At 44.4% G+C, this 18,926-nt stretch overlaps 1 protein-coding gene across 1 annotated transcript in view; it reads right to left on the reverse strand.

The window, feature by feature from the left end:
• The window catches only part of LOC142942292 (tyrosine-protein phosphatase non-receptor type 14-like), a 40,424-nt gene extending 22,117 nt beyond the window's left edge, over window positions 1–18,307 (reverse strand). The window contains exons 1-4 of the mRNA XM_076084559.1: window positions 17,933–18,307; window positions 7,280–7,716; window positions 4,593–4,768; window positions 1,760–1,798 (exon numbers count right to left, since the gene is read on the reverse strand). Of these exons, the coding sequence (XP_075940674.1) occupies window positions 1,760–1,798; window positions 4,593–4,768; window positions 7,280–7,453 (389 nt within the window). The 5' untranslated portion in view covers window positions 7,454–7,716; window positions 17,933–18,307. The remainder of the gene's footprint in view (window positions 1–1,759; window positions 1,799–4,592; window positions 4,769–7,279; window positions 7,717–17,932) is intronic.
• Between the last annotated feature and the right edge of the window lie 619 nt (window positions 18,308–18,926).

Genomic DNA, 18,926 nt, shown 5'->3' on the forward strand with positions numbered 1-18,926 from the left:
GTTATAATCTACGCTAAAACTTATTTTACCAGAATCATCTGGAATCTGTATGATCTACAGAACACAACGTCAAAAGCTTTTACGGGACTATTTCTTTGCTAGTTCAGCTTGAAATAGTTGAGAGTCATTTTTCAGTGCTGAAACACATATCTAAAAAACTGGGGCTAATAAACCCAAAACTGTCTACATGGCTAGAAACTAACAGAGATAAGTGAGAGAACATGTGTTCATGTAATTCGGGTGAATCTATCCTTTGAAGAGTTGTTAAAAGCTAATAAAATAACACGGTAATTAACAACTTAATCATGTTCTGGCCACAAAGGCCATCACTTGTAAACCTGCACATACATGTCCACAAAGACGCCCTAATGATGACACACACACACCTGGCACGTATGTCAGACTGACATCACTATGCTGTAATAACAGGTGAATACACACACACACACACACACACACACACACACACACACACACACACACACACACACACACACACACACACACACACACACACACACACACACACACACACACACACACACACACACACACACACACACACACACACACACACACACACACACACACACACACACACACACACACACACACACACACACACACATGAGGTAGAGCTTTCCTCACTAAGAGTTACTTGTGACTTCCACCATGGCAGAGTGCTCTGCTGGCACTCCAGGCAGCCACACAGGCACAAAGGGCCCTTTATATGCCCACGCATGTTCAAGCCCGCCTCAAGACATGCTGCCAGATGTCCAAGTGGCCCGGACAACAAGCCTGCAAGCATATGTGCATGCATGCATGAATGTGTGTGTACATATGCTTCAACCCCTCCTCCACCACCTCTGCAGTGGGATGACCCTGACCACCCCCTCAACCCTGGATGGGTCCAGACAGCTTGTGTGGGAGGCAGGAGGATTTCACTTTGAAATGTGTTGAATCAGCAAGGGGCACAACAGAGTACAGCTGTGTGTGTGTGTGTGTGTGTGTGTGTGCGCGCGCGCGCGTGCGTGCGTGCGTGTGCGTGTGCGTGTGTGTGTGTGTGTGCGTGTGCGTGCGTGTGCGTGTGTGTGTGTGTTAGTGATAACTAGCTGAACAATGCTAGGATTTCAAGGCTGTTGGTGCTGCTAGCCTTGGGGGCTGCTGAGGCCAGCTGGCCTCGCTCCGGTCAACAGCTCTCTGTTTAGGTTCCTCACTTTCTCTCACTGGGCCTCTTTAACCCTCCTTCATATCAGGGAGACAGAAGGAGCAGAAGGTTTCAAACACACACAAACCTGCACGATTCCGCACGATGTGTGTGTGTGGTAAAACAGATAACATCCAAAGAGGTTGTTTTCACAAAGAAAAATAAAAGGAGGTGGTACAGGATATCTACTTACAAGTGAGTAGTATATGGGAGGTAGTCCGGGATTAGTACACAAAGCAGTTTGGGGGTCAAACACGGTGCAACCTACTCTGGATGATACACCCACACACACACACACCCACACAAACACCCACACACAGACACACATGCATAGACATACACACATACAGTCCAGTAGGTTGTGACCAGTAATGCGAGTAAGGCATTACTTTGATTTATATGTTTACATGGATTATTCTGGCTAGAAGTGCACCCTACAGATTCTGTTACAAAGTCAGAGGTCATCCTCCGGTGTTCAACTTCAAAAAACTAAACTTTGTAAAAAAAAAAGAGAAACAAATAAATAAATAAATAGAGTTTTAGTGCACTTACCAGCAGCATTTATCCGCAGATAGCAGCGTCCCCTTGTTTCTGAGAGACAACGAAAATGTGTAAACTTAAAAACTAAATTAACAATTTGTTTAGTGCAGTGGCTTTCCCCTGATGTTGGCTCGGTGAAATACTATAAAGATAAGTAATCTGTCTCGTGAGCACAGGCCAATGCCAATTATCTCAAAATGAAACGAATCGACACAACATGCAGAAACTTTCTCAGACTAACTTGGATTACAATGTGTGTTGCAAAACATGGTAAAAACTCTACGTTTTTACAAAAACACAATATTGCTTGGTGACATAATTGCCTGATAACTGGATTATTGGTGTAAATATGTAGCACCCCCCCCCCCCACACACACACACACACTGTAGCCCCCTACTTTGTGTAATTTTCACAGCTGCATGAAGAGACGAAGAGAGGGAAAGAGAAACAGATGAATGGATGGACAGGAAGAGAGGGAGATCTAGTATCAGGTTACGCATCAGTCAAACACTGAACTTCAAAGACCTGACCACAAAATAAAACTCACATTACTTTCTCACTAAATCTCATTTACTCAGGGGGAGGCTGAGTCAACACTCTGTCTTTCTGGTTTCTGGCAAGAAGTTAAGATGAATTCGTTTGTAAAAACCAAGTAACCTGTTTTCTTTTCTAACTTTTACTGCTGTTAAAATGAACAGAAGAGGCATTTTAAACCAAAGACCTACATATCAGTTGGTAACAAACATTTGATAGTTTGATATAGCGTTTTAATTTTAAAAGTAACTTTCTTTAAAAAAGGGTTTTGTGAAACAGTAAATCAAAGCACTGGCGTCCCCCATAAACCAAATCCACTCACTCCTACGCTGTCTGAGCTCACGAGCACATAAATATGTGTAAGTTACAGCAGAAACATGCAGTACGTGCAGCGAGCTTAAACCACATAAATGGCAAGGTACTAACCCAAAGCCAAGTGTTGCTGCCAAACTTTTACTTTCTCTCACCCCACTTGTCTCCCTTTTTGCCTCTGTCATTCTTTCCCTGAATCCTTCCCTTCCCCCCCTTCCCCAGACCAGGTGTGTAAGGAAAAACAAAGACCTGGTTCACTGGATCTGACCCAAATCAACCTCAACTCAAAAAATAATCTATATTTTAAAAAAGAGGGCCATCAGTTGTAACCGTTATCATTCCCACGCATTGATGGAGTCCTCGAAAGGAAAGGAAAGAACGTATAAGAGCAAAAGATGCTTTTTAAAGATGTTTTCAAGCCCTGGGTGATAAAAAGTGTGTTTTGAACTTCATCAAAAAAAGTTGTGAAGATCGTTTTCAACTTGATGTGAAGAAAAAGGGGATGGGTCTTTGTGAACAGCTTGCCTCCGGGAGCGTGTATGTTCTTACAATGTGGTGTATTGTGACTAACTCTTCTGACAGGGCTGCAGCTGGCTTCTGAGAGGATTCTTGGGGGGAGTGTGTGAGGTGTGTGAGGTGAGTGTGTGCGTGTGCGTGTGTGTGTGTGTGTGTGTTTTATAAACCAGACATCCCCCCCACATACACCCCAGCCCCCTTTACCCCCAGCACTTCTGCTGGGAGGAATGTGTGGTCCGCCTCCTACGCTGGACGGCTGTGCCAACATTCCTGGCAAACAAAAAAAAGAGAAAGAGGGAAAGAAAAAAGGAGGACGAAGGGACGAAGAGAAAAGAGAGAAAAAATGTGGGACCGGAGTGATATGGAGATCTGCTCTTGATAAAGGAGCAGGAGTGACACTATGTAGAGGGATTGTAAGAGAAAGAGAGGGGGCTTGAGAAAAGAGGCGACCATTGTTCCCTAAATTGCCCCTAAGGCCCCATCATAACCCCTTCAACCCCATAACCCCCATGCACACACACCAAAACAGCCTGCAGGGGTTTCCTGGAATACCATCCCTTTACCAGAGAAGACCCTGACTTCTGTATAACAAACCTGCGGACACACACACACACACACACACACTCTCACATATCACACACGCAGTGAGTGTCAGAATATCAGGCCGGTCTCTGATACACGATGATTTCATTATTTTCTGTGTAAACACAGAAACAGCATGTCCAGTCCCGCCTCTCAACAAAGCAAGGAAATTCAGCAGCGTAAATGGTTAACACACACACACACACACACACACACACACACACACACACACAAAGTAAATCTAGCGTCAAAACATTAAGCTGTGACCTGCAATCGACCTTTCCCACATCCAGCAAAGCAGAAGCCGCAAATTCACCAGCTCAGTGCGAAGCAGACCTACGGGGTGTGTGTGTGTGTCTGCGTGTGTGTGAGAAGGAATCTGAGATGGCAGACTGTCCACTACACACTGACCGCTGGATGCCCTTTTCACAGCTAGCGAACGTGCTCATTCACACTCTTTCTCACACTCGCTCGCTCGCACACACACACACACACACACACACACACACAGCGGCTGATGATCAGACTGAAACGATTCGTCAATCGTATCTCCAATCTCACGCCTGTCGCCATTTTTCTGTCTCTATTTTTCATTAACGTAACTAGCTGGCTCGCTAAGTAAGGAGACGACAGCCCCATTCGTAATCCCACCTGCTAAAATGTGATCGGTCGCCTTGAAACAGCCATGAGTGGACACACTACTGGACAAATCAGAGATGTGAGCAGCGGTGTTGTAGTACTCGAGATCGGTCTTGGTGCCGAAACTTGGTCTCAAGGACCACTTTTTGAAGGTCTCGTCTCGGAATCAACTGCATTTTCACTCAGTCTCACCCAAAGAAGACTAGAGTATGTTAGTGTCTGACATTTACAAACTGTAAGTGGTGTTTGGAGACCGTTTACCTGGTGGCTTCTTGCTCCAGCCGGGAAACACTGGGCACGTAGAACATCACTCCAAAGAAGAGCAGTGGCTCATTGCCAAACTTGTCCAGCTGCTTCTTGAGGGGTTTCTCCAGCTCCACCCAGCGATGGGCCGGGGCCTGGGTCTTTCCTTGGAACCACAGCCCGAAGTAATGGGTCTGGAGCCGGGGGGGGAGAGACAGAGGGAGGAGGTCAGTGCGGTGCAAACGGTCATGGGATGGCGATGACGGAAAAGGAAACAGGACAAGAGGGAAAGGAAAAAGGAGAGGGGAGGTGGGATGAGGAGGAAGCAAAGAAAGGATGAGTTGCGTAAGCAGGATGGAGATAGATAAAGAGGCGGAAGGGAGGCAGGAGGGATATGGAGGAAATGGCAGTAAATGGGAGAGACAGAGTATTGGGATGGGAAATAGAGGGTTCTCAGGATGGAGAGAAATGGGTTGAGGAGGGAAATGGGAAATTAGTTGAGAAATACTTTGGGGACAATTGAGCAGAGCAGAGAGGAGATTAGTGAACAGCTGAAGTACAACAAGCACATATTTCTCCTTCAAATCTGATCAAACCTTTGACGTCAACTCTATTCCACTTTAATATTAGACCGGACCCATTGCCGGTAAGATTACCCTGGGAGAACAGGCAGTGATCCTATCTCACTAAATCTCAATAAAAACGAAGACTCTTGTCTATTATTTTATCTAGAGATTCATCTGCTATTTGAACTTGAAACACAACGCAGCTGAATAAACAGCAGAAACAACATTCACAGATAACAACTCAGGCCTTTTCAAATGAAACAGTTCTTCTAAAACATGCTGTACTGATTACACACTGGTCCAAACAAGAGCGTGGTTAAGCAGATGAGATCGAAAGTGCCGTTACTAGTTTGGACCGCAAGAATCAGCAATTATCTCAACTTGGACTAAGAATAGCGATTTGTTTTGGTAACATGACTTTCAATGTTTCTGATATTCTAGATGCTATACATCCTATAGAAGCCTGTTTTCTATGCATCTAGGGTAGGTTTCAACATCCTGGTGTTTGCAATGGGATTTTGACATGTTTCACTCATCAAAACAAACACCATGAGCATGCCAGAGCGCTGGAAGACTCTCAAATTTACCAGCAACTTGGGAGAGAAACATGACAACTGCTGCCATTTGCAATCTGTGTGTAAGCAGCGCTCACAGGCGGCTTTTGTGGAACGGGCCACCCGACCCGAGATTGTCTCCGAAATAAAAGATCTCACAAAGTTTGTCAAACTATTTTTTTTTTTTTTTCACAGAGTTAGACCGATACAACTCATGGCTAACCCTGTAATTTAGAATAACACAATGACGTTTCATCGGTGCGTGTATGTACGTGTCATATCACGAAGAGGTAAGCACACCTGTTCTGTCCGCGTGCTTTGACTCTACTGTAACGAAAGTTGTAAAGCTGCAGCTGCAAGATCACACACACACGCAAACAGACACACACTCAAGGCCTCAGGTACATCAATAAAGATGAAAACAACAAATGCAGATGGACACACACATTCTGAAAGTGTCCTCAAGTGGTGTGTGCATGCATGGGGGCAGACGCCGGCTGAAGCTCAGGCGTCACATCACCTTATTTATAACATCGCTGACACCTGGCAAATACCACAACACGGCGTGAGTACGCACATGTACACCGCTCCTCTGTCTCACTTTGTCAATCAGTCTTCAACCAAACACACATTCATTCTCCAATCTGTGAACAAACGGCCCTTACACACGCAAAACAACTCCATCTACAAACAATAGGCCCCGTGCAAAGCTACATACCTGTGTGAGCACAGAGCAAGGTGGCGTTTTAAACCTTGATGTAGGAAATGAGGGAACAGAAAGAAAGGGATAAGAGAAAACACGCAGAGAAAGCATGGACAGGAGGGGGGGGAAGTGGGACAGGGGGATGAGCAGTATCTCTTTCTTCTGCAGAGAAAAGAGGACAGAGGTAGTCACGCTTCGTTAGAGACGGACAAAGACCCCGCAGGAAGGGGACAGCAGAGGGCAGGGAGACACACACAGGGTGTGGGGAGAGACGCGTGGCCATCACACACACACAATCCCGCTCTCAAACACACACACACACAATCTGACAATGCATTCAGAAATGTTTGAAAGTCTTTTTATCTGTGCATGATCGATGTGGGTGATTACCAACGGTTTGGTGATTTGACAACAAATACTTTGAAATATGATTTTGTTTTTTCTATTGTTCGATTTTTGCAACAAGTTGATGAAGTGCCTTGATTTATCAGGGATTTCCTTTTTGCTTGATTAGCAAAAAAAAAAGACTCAATTGATTTTCCAGAAAGGGACGTATACGTCCCTATGTCAATATTGTCCAACCCTACTAATAGCAATACCACTACTAATATCTGTGGAAGCTGACAACAGATGATATTGTACATCAACATTAAACACCATGACAATTCGATCATTTGTAAGCCCTAAACATGTTAACGTGTCCCTCAGCATTGTGTTCTGTGATAACCTCATCTTGCCTTTACGTGTTTGAATGAAGAAATGATACAGAACTGACACGGAAAAATTTTACTGATTGCAAGTACAAACCAACCAACTATCAGCTGACATATCAGTCCAACACAAGCATGTACGTGGGTCACATAAGGAAAGACTCCTCCTCACCTCCCGTAGCTCCAGCCTCTGGGCCACCGCCTCCAGGCATTCCTGTCCCGTACTCTCCACTGACAGAGTGCATTCAATCACATTGCTGTCCAGCAGGCGAATCCGTGTCACAAAGTAGTTCTTGCTCAGGACGTTGTAGCGCCGTGTGCGCCGCAGCTTCAGCCGGAAGGGCATGGCTGGCAGGAAGTCACAGCTGAGTCAAAGGGTCAAAAGTCACTTGGCAGCAAGCAAGCAGAGAGAGAGAAAGAGAGAGAGAAAGAGAGAGAGAGAGGGCGGGATGGGCAGGCTCTATGACCTGGCCGCTGCCCTCCTCACTCTTGCGCGACGCCAGCCGCACCACCGGGTGGAAAGATGCACCCTGGCAAGGCTCTGGCCCATTCCCAAAGATGTCCGGAGGGGAGGAGGAGGACGATGAGGAAGAAGAGGATGAACGGGTGCTGCAAGGAGAGACGACAAAGAGATGGATTAGTCAACTAGAAACTTGAAAAAGATCTACTGACAGTTTTTTGTAGTCTCTTTAAACTTTCAGGTATGAGCCGACAGGAACGCCGAAACTACATGTTGCTCTCATCAGTAAACATCCCTCCTTATCAAACCTTCCAACATCATATTTTCCACCTACCTCCCATAAACAACAGACACGGAAAAAAAAAAAACAGACAAGCCTGGCAGAATCACCGGCGAAAACAGCAGCAGCAGCGGTGCCACACTGTTAGCAGAGGCAGGAATCACACGGTAGCAGACAGCTTTATCCTATAGTTATGGCAGCTGCTCTGTCTCTCTCTCTCTCCAGCCCCATGAGGCCCAGCGTCGGGCAAAGCTGGGAGACAGAGGCAGAGATGTAAGGCTATGGATGAATGGACATCAAACAGCCGAGCGCAGACATCCATCTGAACCCGGCAGCTGGCTTTGAGGAACTAATGGAGCTCCTAAGTCTCATATCTGCCTGTGTGGGAGGCCTTTCCTTTCCTTTTTATCTCCCCTCTACTTCTCTCTGCCCGACAGACAGCAGCACAGTGCCAGACATTGAAGCGTACAGGGTTGTAGTGTGTAGGATCACACGCATGCGGTGGTGGCACAGATGCTTTCACAGACGCACTGTTTGTTAGCCACTGCCACAAAACAGAAAATGCCAATTTATGTTGTCAATAAGAAACTCGTAAAACTGTTAATTACTCCAACAAAAGTTCAACATTATGAGGAAAGCAAACACACACACACACACACACACACACACACACACACACACACACACACACACACACACACACACACACACACACACACACACACACACACACACACACACACACACACACACACACACACACACACACACACACACACACACACACAGGTTTTAAGGTTGAGACAGGTCTTTGGGGAACACTTTGAACACATCTCTGGGTTAGACATCAGTTCTTAACTTTCATGTCTTTGACGAGGACATAGCTTTGAAGTAAAGCACACACAAACACAAGTATATTTACTATATTTATATCGTCACATTTCTCGTATACCGTGTATGTATATATATATATATATATATATATATATATATATATGTTCGCAACACTGAGGCAAACCACAAAAACTTTTCTCCCAGGATAAAACCTGAGCCCCCAAGGAATAATGCTGATGTTGTCAATGGAAATTAATTGAGATTGCTAAAAGCGGTGTCATTTTAAGGGTGGTGGCCACTTTGTAGCCTTGTTAGACCGGAACTACTATACACCACAGAACCAAAAGGAAAAAACAACAACCTCTTCTCCATAACAAAAACCGGCAAACCATTATAAAAACATCAGGAAAGTGCATGAAAATGAATTGAATGAATGCAAGAGAGGGAAAAAAAAACACACAAACAGAAAGATGAAAAGACCAAAATACAGCACGACAATGCTCCAGTGATCAGGAGAGGAGAAAAAGGGGGGAGGAGTAGAGAGGGAGAAGGAGGAGGAGTAAAGATGGAGTGGTGGATGTGTTGCTTCTTGTCCCGGGCTTCAGCAATGTGCTGTTGATAGTCAGCTTGGACCCCGGCCCAGATTCCTCTCTGCCCTGACTGGAAAAACAGAGCACACCTGACGCAAGTATGCACCACAAGGAGGGAAAGTGTGTGTGTGTGTGTGTGTGTGTGTGTGTGTGTGTGTGTGTGTGTGTGTGTGTGTGTGTGTGTGTGTGTGTGTGTGTGTGTGTGTGTGTGATAAGGCTGAGTGAGCGGGAGAGAAAAGACACAAGCGAGTGAGTCTTGAATGAAAAGGCTACAAACTGCTGACTTACAGCCGTGTTGTTTGGTTCCATTTGAATCACACTCGTCTTTTGAAAGAGCCGAGCCCCTTTGGAAGCCGTAACACATTCCTTACTCCTGAATTCATCAGACAGATCACTGTAAGTGGCATCATCTTGTTTTTTTTATTTTTTTTATTGGGCGTTCATGCCCACACACACACACACACACACACACACACACACTAATTGGGCTACAATGGGTGAGTGAAATAACTTTAGGATATGTGATCCCACTCGCCACCTGACCCAGACGACAGCCCCTCTGGCCCTCCCCTCGAGCTCGGGCTTAGGGGAAGTGACATCACAGGTTGGCGGTAAAACCTCCTAAAAATGCCTCAACAAATGTTCCCAAGCACACAGGCCCTGCAAGATCACTGTCAACAAGCCTACAGACGCAGATAAACACACAAGGACACAAATAAAGATGCATACTTTCACTGTGTAGTGTACAAACATAGACATGCATGAACAGAGCACACCACAAACACACACAGAATCACAAAGACACACACACACACACACACACACACACACACACACACACACACACACACACACACACACACACACACACACACACACACACACACACACACACACACACACACACACACACACACACACACACACACACACACACACACACACACACAAGGTTCGTCAGAGGTTAGCCAAAGGACCAGACAGCAGTTAGTGCAACTCTAAACTAGTAATCAGTGACATGGTTGGAAGTGTGTGGTTGAGTAAAACCAGACAGACAGACAGACAATAGCTGAGGACCGAACCCACTCCTCGACACAACAAAAAAAACGCTGCCTCAACGCCGCTACAGTGCTAGAGCAACATTCTCTCCCGACCTTCGTGTTTATTTCCAGCGTGCAAAAACGGCGTACACGTATATGAATTTGCACATTGTAATTTTGTGGCATGGAGAAAACAAGAGGGAAAACTGAGGGAAGAGGGTTGTTTTTCTTTTTCAGGAAAGCAAGCTTTGACTAAATATATATGAAACAATTCCCATCTTTTGTTGTGTTTCTTCTTTATCCCCTCTAGACTAGTGTGGTCAGGGGCATAAAGGTGAAAATAAAAAAAGGACAGAAGATCTTTTTTACTGTGTATGCTTTAACCACATTACCACAAGTATATCATTTCTTCAGCACTGTTTGCAGACACTTGTGCGAAGACTGGATTTTAAAAGTTGACTCTGTCAAATAAACTTGTAAATAAATAAGTAGTTTCCAGAATGTTCTAATTAGTTTAGTTGCTGAAGTGTCTTTGGCGGACACAAAGAGGGGTCAATCATCATAGATGATAGTTGTTTACATGCTGACTGACCATTGGCTAAACCCAAAAAAAGCAATTGTCCAATCAATGGTTAGCAACTGTAACAGCAGGGCAGACCTGTCAAACTTTGGATTCCTGCACATGCCATAGCGGTCTGCATTGTTTTATAGTAACACCAATATAGCGTTTAAAGAGTTCCAGAGGTAGTCTTTCCTTTTATCCCTAAACCAAAACAGGAGCAAAAGCGTAAAGAAACAATTAAACTGTATGTTTATCTGTGCTTACATAAGCTGCAGCCATTAGCATGTCTAGTAGGAAGTAACACCAGGTCACTACCAACAGTAGTATGTAGGCGTTACGTTCTGGGCCAAGGAGCACAACATTAACTACCTGGGTTTACAAAATTAGTTTGTTGGGTTACAGGCTACCTTTTAAAAAAGTCCTATTCACGACTAGCACATGTGTAGAAGCAGCTCCTGGATGCTAATATAGCGTTAGCAGCTCTGTCCTGCTTTTTTTTTGGGGGGGGGGGGGGGGGGGGGGGGGGGGGGGGGGGGACTTGGGGAAGTTTAACCTCCAGTCAGCTCAGCCAACATTACACAACATGCTTGTAGCCATCAAGTGAATGTTAAAGGCCCATTTTATTCTCTTTATTCTCGGTTGGAAACGTTGAAACAGTCAGCGAGGGATTATGTTTGCAACCAATTAATGGAGCTAATGTTAGCTTAATTAACCAGCTAACCACAGTTGATAGAATCCACCAGCAACAGAATCCTGCTTTTGTCCACCTCTGTCTGATACAATAGGTTTCATAGTTTCCAAAATGACAAAGACATAAATTGGTAACTCTTCCCCAGTTGTTGTTGTGAACTGCGCGCTGTGTTGTGCGGGAACCGAGAGCTTGACAGGTGTTGCAACAGTGACTAATGGGAACTGGGTTTAACAGTCAGTTGAAGTTATGAGTTGACAGCTGACAGAAGACAGATATAAAATCAGGTAAATAACTATGTTGACACAGGTTTCACCCTCAGGGTGTGATGTTTTGCAGCCAGTCAAAAAGTTGACTTAAATAATGACTTTTACACTGACACAAAGACTAAATACAATTCCCAGGCATCTGCACAGTAACAGAGCTGCTGGTCTGGGTGCTCCGTCTCTCTCAGGGCAGCCCGTCTGTCACTTTGCTCCATTCACGTCCACACAATGGCGGGAACAAAACAGCACTTTGTCGCCTACTGCTAAGACCATTAGACGCAGTCCGCCAAGAGCTGAGGACGCAAGTGTAGCGTGTGTAACTCAATCAATCGGATCTCTGATGCTTGTCTCCGTCTGAAATAGCAACACCACCCTCTGTCCTCCTCCCCTCCTGTTACACATGAGCGCTGTAGCAAAACAAAGGGGTTAAGTGCTTCACAGCTCGTAACTTTACTCTTCCTCCAGCGGACCCTTTTTTACTGTTCGGTCTACGAGCTTAAACCAGGCCTGGATCACAGAGTAGGAGTTCCAATCGAAAGATAATTTAAAGTTAATGTGCTCAGGAGGCTTTTTCTGACAAATGATATTGATATTTAATGAAGTATCATAGACAGCCTAGAAAATCAGCAAATATTGACATTTGAGAGTGTGGAAGTAGTACCTTTTGGGCTTTTTGAGATGACTTAAAAATCAATGATCAATATAGTTGCCATTCTACATTAATCATTTAGAACATAAAATATTGAAACTAGTGAAGAGTACATTATTAAATTGCTTTTCATACCCGACTTAAGAAATATCCAAAACCTACAGATTTTCAATTATATAAATCAGAGCAAATTCTCACAATTTAAAAGCAGGAACTAGAGAATGTTTGGCTTTTGTTTATTTGTATTAATGACTTAAAGATCAATCCAAAATAACAATTAATGTTGATTAACTGTTAATTGACTAACAGTGTCAAATCAGAGAATCTGCAGTCACACAGACGACTCCTAACGAGACTATTTTTTCTACTGCATGTACCGTGTGTTTGTCTAAGAACTTAATTGTTGTATTGTCATATCTGGTGACCAACCAGAGCCAGAACATAAGAAAACATCTTCTCCGAAACAGACAGATTTGGTCTCATGTTTCCCCCGAAAAAAATCTTCTTAGGACTTTGATCCTCTTTTGCCCCACTGGCTTACCGTGGAGCTAAGACGAGCTCACTGGAGAGATGTTTTGGGGTAATAAGGCTGTGAAGTCTGCACACATTCCTGGATACATACAGCCGAAGTCTGTCTGAGAAACAGCAGATACTGGGAGCTGACCCTGGATCAGACTTGACCTGACTGAACCTTGCTGCCCAATCCACTGGGCAGTAAAACACAAATGGTGTAATCTGTTGCTTAATGAGAAAAGACCCAAACAGTAGATGAACATGCCTCCGCTGTACATAGCAATCGTTCTCCCAGCATGCCTCAGGGGCAGAAGGACACTCCATCAGGGCGCTCTGTTATCTGACACTCTGGCCATGCATGTGTGTGTGTGTACTTTCATTCTTTAAAAAACACACAGAAGACTATGCCTTTACGTTTCCTCGACTTAAAAGGAATGAACTTAGATTTTCCATTATATACTTTATGCTTGCTTCCACACAGTCCTGCACACACACACACATATATACACACACACGACGTACTGTCTGTCACACACAAACATTAGCAGCTGCAAACAGATGGTGGAGCCAGGCGGTCAGACAGTGTGTTTCTAACAAGCGCATCTGTTTCCTCACTTTCCAGCTCTCTTATTTTCCTCTCTCTCTCTCTCTCTCTCGCTCCATCTCTGAGACAAAGACACAACCAAACACACACACATGCACACGTTCTCTCTACTACATGAGAGCAGAGCGACGGTTACAAACACAGCGCAGAGTGTTCGCACAGAGGTGACATCCAGACAGTGAAGGAGCCTCGTCTGTAGCTTGACACAGTCGCTCTCACTCACACACACACACACACGCTCTCCTTCACTGTCTCCCCATCTATCTCCATCACACACACACACACACACACACACACAAAGGGGTTAAACTGGGGGTAGAAATCATCAAAGCCTCACTTAAAGGTTAAACAAAACTCACATATATTGTTTTCTTTTGAATTCATTAAGCAGCTGAGATTACAGGCTGTGAATATCTGCTACCATCAAACAATGCAACATCAAGTCCTATTTGAAAGTGGCATGCATTTAGGATTGTTCTGAAAACATACACGATATCTTCCATTTGCAGACGATAGCTTGGCCTGAAATCCTGATTCAAGGCCCATGTGCTTTGTATGTTGCATACTCCTTGTACCCTCCTGTGCAAAAAGAGGTATCTCTTCACATTTTGGTACCCGACTGAGTGTTGAGGAAGGTGGAGTTCAAACATTTTTGCAAAAACTGAAGGTCTTTCATTGGGGATGCAACGATCCAGCTTTTCAGGCCTGATAGCAATACCTGTACTTTCTTACAAATGCAACAGTTGATGGACAGAGTTATTATGAGTGTAGACAGAAGTAGGAGACATGAGGGTGTGCAATGACAAAATCACTACAAATCTAAAAAGATGCTGCTTTATTTAATCTGCTCCAGTCTCCATAAAAAAGGTGAATGATGTGATTTTTTTTTAACATTATTGATAGTGAATGTGTCCGACAGCATGCACACCCATGAACATCATGGTAGAAAAGGAACTGCAGGAATATAATAGAACTATGTGTTGTCGTGCTGCAGCACTGTGCCACAGTTGACAGTAACAGATGGGGAATGCCCCACGTTTCAGGCCGGCGTAGCCATATAAACACACTGTCACTAGAACATGAAGAGGGAGAGGATCAAAGAGGGATACAGCTTCACACAGTGGTTGGTTTTCCAAACCAACGATGACATAGCGCTGCCGACTCATCCTGTGGCAGTGAAAACTGGGAGATTGATGACATGGAAGGCAAGGAGAGTTTGGAGATAGGATTGAGAGAAAGAGTGCAGTGAGTGTCCAAACACCCGGTTGAGAAAATAAAGGGTCAAGATAAGCGAGGATATGTGGAACGGGGCATGAAGGGGAGAAGAAGTGCACCAGCGGTGTTTCTCAGGCTCTTATCATGTTGGTACAGTTGGTCAGCACGAGAGGGGGGTGGGGTGGGGGGGGGGCTGAAGGGAGGATGGAGCGAGGGAGTGACGGAGAGCGGGGCTGATAGCGGAGGCTCTCTCCACCTCAACAACAGAAACACAGGACCATCAACCGTCGGGCCACCGCGTCTGTTCCAGCCAAACCGCGGTGCTGTTCACATTTTCCATGCCCCCTCCCCTCCTGGGAACCACATCACACTCACACAACCATACGCACAAACTCCAGACACACACGCTCAATCACCAAAAAGCCACCGAGTGTTTTCTCACAGCTGAACCCAGAGGCACCAACACTAACAGGGGACCTCAACGGCAGGGAGTTTACAGGCCTGTGAAAGCAGCAACAGTTTGCTACTGCTTACATCCGGCTGTATACAACACACATAATGGCCGTGAGGGAAGGAGAAACTCACACGTTTTTAAACTGGAGATCAAATGGAAAATGTCTCTGCTTGATGCTCTATTAGGAGAAAAGAGAAGTGGGCTCAATCGCATACACACTTCCTCACAAAATACTCAAAAGTCATCGGAGAGCGAGGGCTCCGACCTTGTTTTAAGGGGGCGGGGCCAGCAGTGATTGACTAGCACCTGGAAGGTGCCTATGGTGGAGTGTGGGAGAGTTGGGCAAGTCGCAGCATGCCGTCTGCTCTGTTGTTGTCAGCCGGGCTGCCAGAGAGCACAGCACTTACACAACTCTGACAAAAGCATCTCGGCAAGTCTCGATACACTCAATAAACACACAAGTTGCTGATTACAGTCACAGACATTAACCCAGTTTGCACATTATTGTGTTTGACATTGTTTCATATTATTAGTGTGACTTTTTTATGAATATGTTTTTAAATACCGCTTTTCCTAAAACTGAGATTAATATATTATTTATATGAATGGCTATTTGTTTTATGATTAGACTGTGACACTGCTACAACTGACATGCCAATCATGAGGAATAATTGCATTAACGGCTGCAACTCATGGCATTAGCAATTAATGTGTTGATTATAAAATGTCAGAAAAAGGTGAAAAATGCCCGTCACAATATCCTACAGCCAAAGCTGATGTCTTAAAGTTGCTTGTTTGGGCGAACAACAGTCAAAAAACTGAAATACATTTAATTTACAATGATGAAAATAGGAAACCCTTACATTGGAGAAGCTAGAACCACCACATTTTGGGCAATTTAGCTTTATCTAAAGATTAAATAATCCATTTCTGTGAAATCTGAATTAGTATGTGCTTATTATTAATTGAGAAAACGTCACTGTGTATAATAATCTCAATACAGGATTTCATCCCGCTATTCAATTGAAAGACGATCAATTATCATAATACATTATCACCCTGTCCATATTAACGGGATAGAATTAGGGTTTAGGATGATATAATTATGACAAATCTATAACAATAAAAGGTTTGCAAAAGTTGCCTTTCATCATTTCAAAAACCTTTCAATAACCGCGATATGACTTTGAAGGAATCCTGTACATTTCTTGGCCTTCAGTTAAACTGCTACGACAACAACAACAACAAAAACCTTTCTCCCTCCCTCTCTTCCTGACCAAAATGAAAGGTGTGTTTGCTCCACAAATGGCCTCATGACCACTGGCTACACAAACAATAGCCACTTTTCCTTTTATATGCAGGCTTGCATTATGCAGTAAACACTTGTTATAATCTTACCATGCTGCACATAAACAAAACATGCCTTCGGGATGTTTTCAAATAAGACAGAACAGGACGTGGACGGCAACATTCCTTCGTGGGAGGAATTAAAAACATATATTAGATGTTTAACCCGCTCGTCCTCTTAAACAAGCCTCACAGTGAGGTGAGGAGAAGCATGGATGAAGGCGGAACCTACAACTCTGACTTTTGGTTCTTTAAATTCTCCACCAGTGTTTTAAAAGTGGTGTGTACTCCCAAGCCACTTGCTCTGGCACCATATAATTTACACAGCATGCCTTTGAGCTTATAAAGACAGCCAGATGTGTATGTATATATGTGTGTGTGTGTGTGTGTGTGTGTGTGTGTGTACGGCCTACGCCTCCTGCAGCTATGCTATATTTGCCTTTACATAACTCTCCTCTTTTCTTTTCTTTTTTTACAGTAATGGATGGTAGTCCAAGCTGCATGTCCAAACACATCTTTTTAACATACTCTCACACAAACATTTATGCTCAGTGCGCACACAGGGTGTGAGCAGGGCAAACAAAAGTGATAATGACATCATCACCAGGCTCATTTAACCCATCACGTAAAAAACCATTAGTCACCTCTGAGACGCACGCGTGTGCACCCCTTCAGTCTCTTGTTCCTACCTGAGCGACTCCATGCATCGTCCACTGAAAACCAGGTCAACAAGCTTCTGTTGATGCAGGTTGTTTTCAGTGTACACTAGTAGTAGTAGTAGTAGTAGTAATAGTAGGATGTAGATCATCCAGGTGGTGTAAACTTTGCCTGGCATGTGCGCATTTGCCTCCCCAAGGGATGTCCAAACTGGATCCTAAGGGGAGGGTCCTGCAGAGGGCTCCATAAAGTACCTTTAAGTGTATCAATACAACTTCGGGAGGCCTTCACTGAATGTTTTAGGCTGTTCTGAATGGAGGTGGAACTTCACGCTGTCACCTGCAGGTTGTTTAGTTCTTCAGTTACCTCAGTCCGCATCCTATCTAGAGGAGGATCGGGGGCCCGGTCTGTATTTTAATGTATGTTTATCTGGAGGAGGACGGGGGTGGGGGGGGGTGGGGGTTAGCATGAGAATATTTGTGATCCCCTGTCTGCCCTACGTGGCCCAGCCATTTGGCCTACATTTGCTCGTTGAGGCTTAAGAAAAAATTTGTTTTCCCCTACTCCAAGAATGTTTCGAGGTTTTGGAAACAACCAAAAGCATAACACACTTCTCTCCCGGAGGAGATTTTTTTTCTTTTTTCTTTATGCAACAAGACAACTCACCCTTAATCCTGCGCTACATGCCGTTTTCTGCTCCCCCCCGCTGGAGAAACTCCTCTTCGCTCGAAGGCGTTGAAGCTCACAGCGAACAGAGAATATTCCACATGTCGTTTTGTTCTTCGGAGTACGGTCCCAATGTAGAAGAGCGGAATCTCAAAAGATACTCTTGAATCATACGAGCGCAACAAAGTCGCAAACTCACTCCTGTCACTGCTTTGACTCCCACGTTTTGTTTTAGTCCGTTTTCTTTGTTTTTTTTTCGCGGAGCACAAAAGTCCTGAAAAAAACCAGTTAGAAAAAGTTGCTTAACCGGCCGTGGATGGCTACGACGTGGTCTTCTTCTCGCGTATATGGACTTTGGTATGTTTATAGTAGTGGTCCCTGTAGCCCAATGGAGGAGTTCAGGACAGGGGGAGAGAGTACCACACGCTGCATTCAAGAGCAGCAGGAAATATTGGAATCTGGAGTTTCTGTGTAAGGAGGCGTAAAGGAGTGGTTCGGGACCCTCTTGGATGGTCGCATAAGAAACCCCAAGGAGCCACAAGAGGATAAAGGATAGTAAGGAAGAAAATACATATTTCTGAATGTATTGGATTTTCATACTTTTCTTTTGCTTCATTGGTAATTAATGGATATTTTTTTGGCTTTTCCTACAAATTAGCCTCAGGAAAAGGGTTAAGATAAGGAAATTCCCATGAGGCTGCACAACCGGGGAGACCGTGTGCCAAGTTTTGTTTTAAGACAAGCCAACAGAGCTGGAGACACTTGTGTGTGATTTGATGTGTAAGAGGAGTTGATGGTGAAAGTCATTAATTACACAGAAACTTCCGTCAAAGTCATTTGGCATTTTGGGAAATAGCCTTCTAATTTGTACACTTTGTTTACTAATGTTTACTAATTATCTGGCTTTACAGGTGCTGGTACTTTGATTTTGTTTATATTGACAGAACCAGATTAGCTGTTTGACCTTGTTTCCGTCTGTATGCTAAGCTAAGCT

The sequence above is a fragment of the Anarhichas minor genome, unplaced genomic scaffold, assembly GCF_050575085.1.
Source record: "Anarhichas minor isolate MPS153535 unplaced genomic scaffold, ASM5057508v1 ptg000136l, whole genome shotgun sequence".
NCBI classification, from domain to species: domain Eukaryota; kingdom Metazoa; phylum Chordata; class Actinopteri; order Perciformes; family Anarhichadidae; genus Anarhichas; species Anarhichas minor.